The sequence below is a fragment of the Osmerus eperlanus genome, chromosome 16, assembly GCF_963692335.1.
Source record: "Osmerus eperlanus chromosome 16, fOsmEpe2.1, whole genome shotgun sequence".
Taxonomy (NCBI): Eukaryota; Metazoa; Chordata; class Actinopteri; order Osmeriformes; family Osmeridae; genus Osmerus; species Osmerus eperlanus.
In genome coordinates this window covers 8,128,100-8,136,535 of record NC_085033.1, presented here as the reverse complement: position 1 = coordinate 8,136,535, position 8,436 = coordinate 8,128,100, and the positions used below count along the sequence as shown (strand labels likewise).

Below are 8,436 nucleotides of genomic sequence, written 5' to 3'. Positions count from 1 at the left end.
AAAATATGGTTATCTATGCATGTGCTTGGTCTGAACATAATCCGGATACTGTACCAGCAAACCTATTGGGACGAATCTTGGAGAAATGGTATGTTGACGATCTCTGTGCAAAGTGCTTTGTACTGTGAAGGGCGTCGGCCTTTAACTCGCATCGGCCTTTAACTCATGCAAAACGCACCCTGAATGGTTAGAGACGTGAGGCTGTATCCAATGAGAGACATTCATACTACTGGGTTGCTACTTCTCGTGGACCAGGAAGAACCGAGACAACCCAGAGCTGTCAGGCTAGCTTGCTAGCTTGTGAAGCATCGTCACTTTGATTTTATTAGGAAAAATAAAGGCTTATGCCTCCATACATGTTGTTACGTGGCTAAGATTTTCTTCATATTCTGGACGTTGCAACAACACGGGAGTGCTTCTTTCTGTACGGCAGGTAGCCTAGCTTGCTAACGGTAGGTAGGCTTTTTAGCTAGAGCTAGCACTAGCCACACTAGCTTTAACACCAGCTATCACTGCACAGTAAATGCTTGCAAATACGATATAAACACTTTCTTAAGAAGTCACACAGATGCACTTGACTAGCACTTAATCTTTCAAATTATTAGCTTGCTATCTAACAATTTTTATAAATCTCAACTATACATTCAGGGATACAGTACCCTGCCGGCTACAGGCTTTTGCTGACACCAGCTGGCAGGCAAAACCGTGACTTACAACACGCAATGCTCCATTAACCTAGCTAGCTAACGTTAGTTCAAAGCAGACAACAACATATTATCTTCGTATGGCGGATCTCCCATATAACAGTGTGTCTCGTCATTTCAGGCTTGCATGGGTGTCTAGTAAGAAGAAGCACCATGAGCGGGGAGCCAGATGCCTTGGCTGTGGTGAACCAGCTTAGGGATCTCGCTGCGGATCCCCTGAACAGAAGGGCCATCGTTCAGGACCAAGGTTGCTTACCAGGACTTATACTTTTTCTGGATCACCCCAACCCCCAAGTTGTCTACTCTGCCCTTTTGGTAAGGCCGTCATTCAATGTCTGCTACATTTATATGTAGTCATTTAGCAGACGCTCTTATCCAGAGTGATAAGAGCTCCCCCGAGGCAAGTAAGGAGAAGTGCCTTGCCCAAGCACACAACGTCATTTCGCACGGCCTGGAATCGAACCGGCAACCTTCTGATTAATAGCCCAATTTCCTAACCGCTCAGCCATCTGACTCCATCTGTTCAAAACCTTGATTTTAGTGCCTACACTAGCTGTTGGACTGAGAATGCTCATTTGAACTAATGTTGAACTTTTGAGGTGGAGGTTTGTTGTATTCTGCAGCTGGATTTTATTTTAGATCAGAACAGATGAGAGAATATATTACTTAAGATGCACTGATTATCTTCTGCTTTGTTTTGTGTTTTATGAGAACATAAACATTTCTGATCTAATCCGTCAGGCCGTGCGCTACCTGGCCGAATGCCGTGCCAACAGGGAAAAAATGAAGGACGAGCTGGGGATGATGTTAAGTCTACAGAACGTCATGCAGAAGTCAGTGGCTTACTCAATGTACTCCCTGCAACAATTTTAGTATTGTGGTCTCCCTTCCAAATATCACTAGTTATACACAGAAGTATGCTGTAATGAAAATCTTTTACATGAGTGTGACCTATTTTTGATAACCAAATCCCCCATTTTCCCTTTCAGAACCACCACCCCAGGAGAAACCAAACTGCTGGCCTCTGAGATCTACGAGCTCTTGCAGGCCTCCAGCAGTTCAGACTCCGAGCAGGCAGAGGAGGCTGCCACCTGCAGACGCAAAGCCCAGTTTTTCCTAGGTTCCACTAACAAACGGGCCAAAACTGTGGTCCTGCACATAGATGGTCTGGATGACTCTGTGAGTTTGTTTGAAAAATGTGTCAAATGTGTCACTAACCCGACATCAACATTTGTACCTTTTTTTAAGGATAGTTGTTTTTTTTTCAAAAAGATGCTTGATTTCTAAACATTTTAGAATGCAAGCATGTATAATTAGGTCAAAGACAGATTTTGGAAGTCTCAATATCTGAAGTTACCTGACCCCGATGAAAGCTTAGAGGGTAAACGTCTTTGTTTTCCATAAAATACTGTAAAAAGCTGCTAAGAGTGTTCAAAATGTTCAATTTTTGTCTTACAAGTGTGGTTGAACCGTATCCACACTGATTGCTCTCTACCATTCAAGAACTACCTATTATCACTCCCTCAGAGCCGGAGGAGTCTGTGTGAGGAGGCCTTGCTGAAGATTCGTGGGGTCATCAGTTTCACCTTTCAAATGGCTGTGAAGAGGTGCATTGTCCGAATCCGCTCCGACCTCAAGGCAGAGGTGAGTCACTTGGCATGCTTCAAATATTTTTGCGTTGCATGAAGGAATATCATTTGCTGTCATTGTGTAGGAAAGTCTGAATTCAATGTAATAAAATCTAGAGTACATGGCTGTTGAGCTACACAGTATAACATATTTTCTGAATGCCTGGGAAAATGGTGAAAGTTTGTGACTTTAAACTAAACTGTGATTAACTTCTATAGGCTCTAGCATCAGCCATTGCTTTGACCAATGTGATGAAAGCTCAACGAGTTGTTAAAGGAGAGAGTGGGGATGAGGTTGGTATGCTTTATTTCTGAATGTTCCTCCTTATTTAACTGAGTGAATGTTAGTCTTTGCCTCCTCTTCCATAGAGTACTGGTTGTGCCACCATCCAGATATTAGTAGATCTGGAAATGTGCATGGTTCTTGGAATTCTGATTGATTGTTATCTGTTGCCAGGTGTTGATCCCATTCCCAGAGGAAGGTTCTGTGGAGGTGGAGCATAATGAGGATCTTCCAGACTACCTCCCAGAGGAGGAGAGCCCATCCCAGGACCCGGACAAGGCAGTGACTCGGGTGGGTACTGGGCAAGATGGCGTGGGCTGGCTAGGCACGGCAGCCAACTTTCTCTCCCGCTCCTTCTACTGGTGACCCTCCCAGGCCAGAGGAAGTCATATTTCTTTCTGAGACACTTGTACAGAATCTGTCTTACAGCTGGCACAACCAGAGAGCTCGACAGCCAAATGCGTTTTGTGTGACAAAAAATGATCTGACCGAGTGTAGGTGACACGTGTACGTACCCCCCCACAGACTTTCATTGAACGCACTCCCTCTCTGCACCACAACGTTGATGGTTGGAAAGGACTGGCTTCTGAAATGGATCGTTTCATAAACATATGTTTTTTCTAAGAGTGAACTAGAAGTTTTCTTTCTACACATGCAAGCAGGTCAACAGGTCTATCTTACTTTAAACCAAAATGTCTTATTGTGAGGAGCTTATACCGGGATATTGTGACTGGATCTATTGGAGCCCAAATTTTGCTATAAACAGTGTTTACCATTTTTTTTAAAGGATCTTTTAGTGTGTTTGGGTCAAGGGTCTTTTTTCCCCTCTTAACTCTTTATCTAGAACATGCAGTAGTCAATCATGTATCCAGTTAGCTGTGCCTTTAGTTTCAGTGTGTTTACATAGGCCTAAAAACCCTTCTATGGCTCCTTCTGCTGCTTATGTTCTGACATTTGACCCACAAGCCTGCATCTTGTGGAGTGTTCCAAGGTGAAGGACTTAGGTCAAAAACTGTGGTGTCATATATTTTGGAGTGAGCTTGATGTACTATAGTCAACCAATATCATCAATAGATCAACCCTTACAGTTCTAATCAACTACTGCTCAAATGCAGTTCTTTCATGTCTTTGACTTATTTCTGGGGATTGAAAATTGTTTACACTTAATTGTTTTATGAAAAAGATACCCATTAAGTTAACGTGGCATCGCAACATATACTTTTTTGCACAGTCTTATGACACTGCATTGGTTGATGGGTTGTTAAAAATTAAACAGCAAAGAACAATATCAGGATGTCATATTCAGTGGTACATTTAGGTTGCAAATGCACTCTTTGAAGGGTGTAATTCTATTCTATATTAATCAGCAGAAGTAATACTATAGGTATTTTTCACACATTGCTTTTTTCCCCAAAACATGGGGAACAATTTCTAGTTAAACATTATATGTTGGAAATGTATGCTGATTGGAAATGTACTTACCAGTCAAAGATGGGGAACTCGTGGATATGTGTTCCAAATTGTAAGTCTTGCCTGTAAGAGGTTGAAACCTAAGGAAGGAGGGTGAGCTGTATGTACAAGTGTTTTCTTTGATGATTCTTTCATCTTGTTTATTGACCACTAAGTGTCGTTTCAGATACACAGACTAAGCTTAACCTTGACTGAAAATTATTCTCAATTGGATCATAACTTTAAAAATCTGTATTGAAATGTATTTTGCACATATATAATACTAAATACTATCGTTCTTTGTTAAGGATGTAGGGTGGTAAATGTATTATATTAACAATTCAGGGGTTCAACTATACAACATCATGCCTAGACAATTTTGCCATCAATGCATGTTACAGCGTGTGAATTGCCATTGTGTTTGCTGTTGAGCTCATAGTCTATCTTTGCATGGCAGGTTGTAGATCAGTTGATCCTTTAAAAAGTTCTCGTACTGCCACATTAAAGAAAGTTCAATTTTTGCCAAGAGTATTTCTCAAAGTTGTTATTGCCTGTCAGTGAGGAAAACTAATAGTTTGTGTGTTTTCCCAGATCTGTGCCCTTTATCCTTACTGACTGTCCTAGCTTACACTAACCATTCCTGGCAACAAGATGATTATCATGCTAGCTTAGCACTAGCACCTATCTGCTTTCCTCAAATTTTTGATTTACTAAACATATTTGTGTACTTCTTACTTGACATACAGTACTTTTTATTCATGAACTACATACATTCTTTTGAGGTAACCATGTATTGTAATATCCCACCCCATCTAAATGAAATATCTTTCCTGATTATTATTATTGCACATTTAGTTTTATTTATATTTTGATCTTTTGAGCTTGATCTCTAAACAGTGGGAGCTCGAGGTATGTGAGTGTGCACATCTCAAGGAATGCTTAAGTCTTGTCTATGTAAATGGGCCATTGTGTATATGAATACTGTGTTGTCTTATGTCATTACTATTCCCAAGAGTTGCATAAAACAATTAAATGAATATTAAAATCGCAATATATCAGATTTATTTTTAAAGTGTTTAATACATTCGGGAAATGGTAGAGGGTTCATTCACCTTCACAAAAATGTGTTTAAGCTATGACACTGGATTTTATAAATGCTTTGCAGAATGCTTTGACATTCCAGTTTTTAGAGTGTGGACTGTTCTCACTGTGTAAGAACAGAAGCATGAAATTATGTTTTAAGACACATGGATGCAAAAAACAACCAAAGCCACTGGCGTCTCATGAATCCACAATATGATCAGCTCTGCTTAAAATCCCCCAAAATGTTGACAGTAACAGAAAGTCTGGTCTTCTGGACATTACAAAAGGGCCTTGTGGTAAACTTGCCTCCTGAATGCGTTCTCTCTCCAGTCCAGTTCTTACGGGCTTGGCATGTGTCCAGACCTCCCACACATGAGACCAATGGGGCCCTCGAAAGGAGATCATCAGGATTAGGCAATTGTGAAACCCGGCTAAGGGGGCTTTTTTACGGACTTGCTGCTGCAGTTGCATTGTTGTGAACTCAGGTTTTGTTACCTGCTCGTATTGTGCTCTATAATAACAGCATTGAGATATTTGTTTTCAATTTCTGTTTTGTAAAACAGAGAGACAACAACCCCATTAATATGTGTATAGAGAGAAACTTGTGGTTTGAAACTTGAGGTTTGAGTTTGTTGGAAAATAATTCATGCAAATTCAAGGATCCAACTACTGCAGTATCAATGGAGGCTCACGTTGGAATCCATCAACTGTCATCATCCCTACAGCTCCAGCTTTTTGTTTATCTTACAACAATAGACACACTCCATTCAGCCCACCCCATCTATCCAGTGGAAACAATAAAAATGGCCACCACTGCTATTTCTGGTCATACAGCCAGAGCTTTGTGGAAGCAGCGTTACATTGACAGAATGTGTCCAATTGTTATGTAGGCATACAATACTCATACAATTGATGATTTATTATTTTGAGGGAAATAATTATTCTGTGATATAATCTTGATATAATTTGGTTTCACTTAAATTGCTACGGCACAAAGCTTGCACATATCCATGAGACAAACTCCTATGCATTGGAATGTACTGTATGCAGTACATGGAAAAAAGACAGAAGGTGGCAGTGTTGATCCAAACATTAACTTCACAGAAAGCATCGTTACAAACCAGTTGGATACATTATTTACCCAATTTGATTACACCAGCAGTCAGCTCCTCATGAAAGCTGTATCTTAGCAACACACAATCCACCTCACAGAGTTTTTAGGGACAGGCGAGGTAGGGGGTGAGGGAGGCCTCACGGGGTTGCTACGGCCACACTTAATAGAATACAATTCTGTTAAGTGCTTGCCATATTTTTGAATGAGCACTGCTGGCATTGACACAATTAACTTAGATTGAATACTACAAATTAGAACTACAGAATTTCTTTTCTCTTTCTTTTTCTGATATTGTGCTATTGTTTCGCTATTTGTGGAAAAAACAATGTTGATACCCAATATGCTTATAAACTCCTCACCAATCGTTTGATAGTGTGCCGCAGGACTAGGGAGTGACCTCAATGAGTTTTGGTCTTGCATCCCCATTGGCAAGTGCACTCACCGTACAGTGAATAGTCACACGTCAGTGCTTGTAACACACAATGGGGAGTCAGGTGGCTGAGCGGTTAGGGAATCGGGCTAGTAATCTGAAGGTTGCCAGTTCGATTCCCGGCCATGTCAAATGACGTTGTGTCCTTGGGCAAGGCACTTCACCCTACATGCCTCGGGGGGAATGTCCCTGTACTTACTGTAAGTCGCTCTGGATAAGAGCGTCTGCTAAATGACTAAATGTAAACAATGGAAGGCTGGGGTTAGTACAATTTTATTACATAAACGCAGAGAAGGGACCACAAAAAGCAAAGAGTTTTAGGAGAAGAGTGCACATTCTACAGCATAATAACTAGGAAAAATGTGCTGATCTTGTGCTGTTTCATCCACCCAGATGTTCAGTAATTTAAGTCATTAGCTGAGGTAATTATCCCTATTAACAAAATGGCTCCTTAGTTTCGTAATATATAGGGTCTCTCATTATACATATTTCTCAATTCATCATAGAAGGTACATTAAGACTGTACATTTGAGTGTTTGATCCCAATTAGGGGAAGAAGATGGAAAATGGCTTTAACCAATAAGAACGTTTTCATTGGTCATGACAGGAAGCTGTGGGTAAACTGCAGGAAGTTGACACAATCTGAGGTTGAAGATGACCTGTTAAGTTAATATTCAAAATTGTGAACATAACTGCTAGTCAAACTAGTGAGTCACCTTTCAGGCTATGTTCATATATATTGGTTATACAGATGGACAATGGTACTTGAAAGTCACCCATGCCTGCATTCATCTGTCGGGGTGCCTACAGTCAGAAACAAGAAAGACTACAAGTCCTAGCCCATATGGCCAGGCTCCCATACCCAGCTGGGCTCTCCATGTGTGGCCATACCCAACTACATCATGCATGTGTGCCCAGCCACAAGACCGTGCAAGCCTGCCCAGTTGAAGCCAAGTCATTGGCTCCGTTTTTTTTATCGACCACTGACAAGGGTTTTATAATTTGAGAACTATAAAAACAATTGTCTGGGGAAAATCGGACAAACTTATTTGACACTGGCTAGGTTCAGATCAACATTATACAACCATGACTCCATGACCAATGATTCCCCATTATCTTAGAAATGTCAAATGCCATTTGGGGCCTTGAGTCATTTACTATATATTTTACTATAAGTAAAATTCCATGATGAAATACTCATCAAGAAGATGCGCTTCTCTTTTTTGTTTCTTGTAGGTTATTTTGTACAAATTCTGTTTATTATCATTAATAGAGGTTAATTTTTTTGGTTTAATACTTGTCAACTCAAATAATTAAGACTCCACTGTGACTTATATTGCAAATACTTTGCGTAGAGCTGTCCTTTAATTAGGCCAATGGGCAGCTGGTATGATATTTATATGAATATCTTAATGCTGCCTTTATGCAAATATAGTTGATCATGTGTGAATCATCTTCCTTGCAGAAGCAGTTGGCGGGGAGCTTTTGCGAGTCCTGTGTATCTGGGAACAAGGAACAACAGCTTGCTGTGTGTGCGTGTGTGTATGTGTGTGTGAGACAGACAGCATGGGCGGTGTTGGTGTGTATGAAGAAGCACAGCTTGCTGCGTGTGTGTGTGGATAGGCTAAGTCACCTAAGGGGAATGGGTTGTGTACTCCTAATGGTTGTGCTCCTCCTGCTCGGAGATAAAGACTTATGATAAGCCAGCGTGCCCACCATCTGGGCTCTACGCATGTGGTCTGACT

At 40.9% G+C, this 8,436-nt stretch overlaps 1 protein-coding gene across 2 annotated transcripts; it reads left to right on the top strand.

Moving 5' to 3' along the window:
• Positions 1-212: 212 nt before the first annotated feature.
• LOC134035936 (armadillo repeat-containing protein 1-like) lies at positions 213-3,401 on the top strand. Of its 2 annotated transcripts, none has more exons than XM_062480505.1 (7): positions 213-433; positions 826-1,019; positions 1,446-1,537; positions 1,694-1,883; positions 2,232-2,348; positions 2,552-2,626; positions 2,790-3,401. In XM_062480505.1, exons 2-7 carry the CDS (start codon positions 858-860, stop codon positions 2,979-2,981), a joined length of 828 nt encoding a protein of 275 aa, XP_062336489.1. In that variant the 5' UTR covers positions 213-433; positions 826-857; the 3' UTR covers positions 2,982-3,401. The 2 variants fall into 2 exon arrangements, with proteins under 2 accessions (XP_062336489.1, XP_062336488.1); XM_062480504.1 differs by having other exon boundaries at positions 223-452.
• Positions 3,402-8,436: the final 5,035 nt, after the last annotated feature.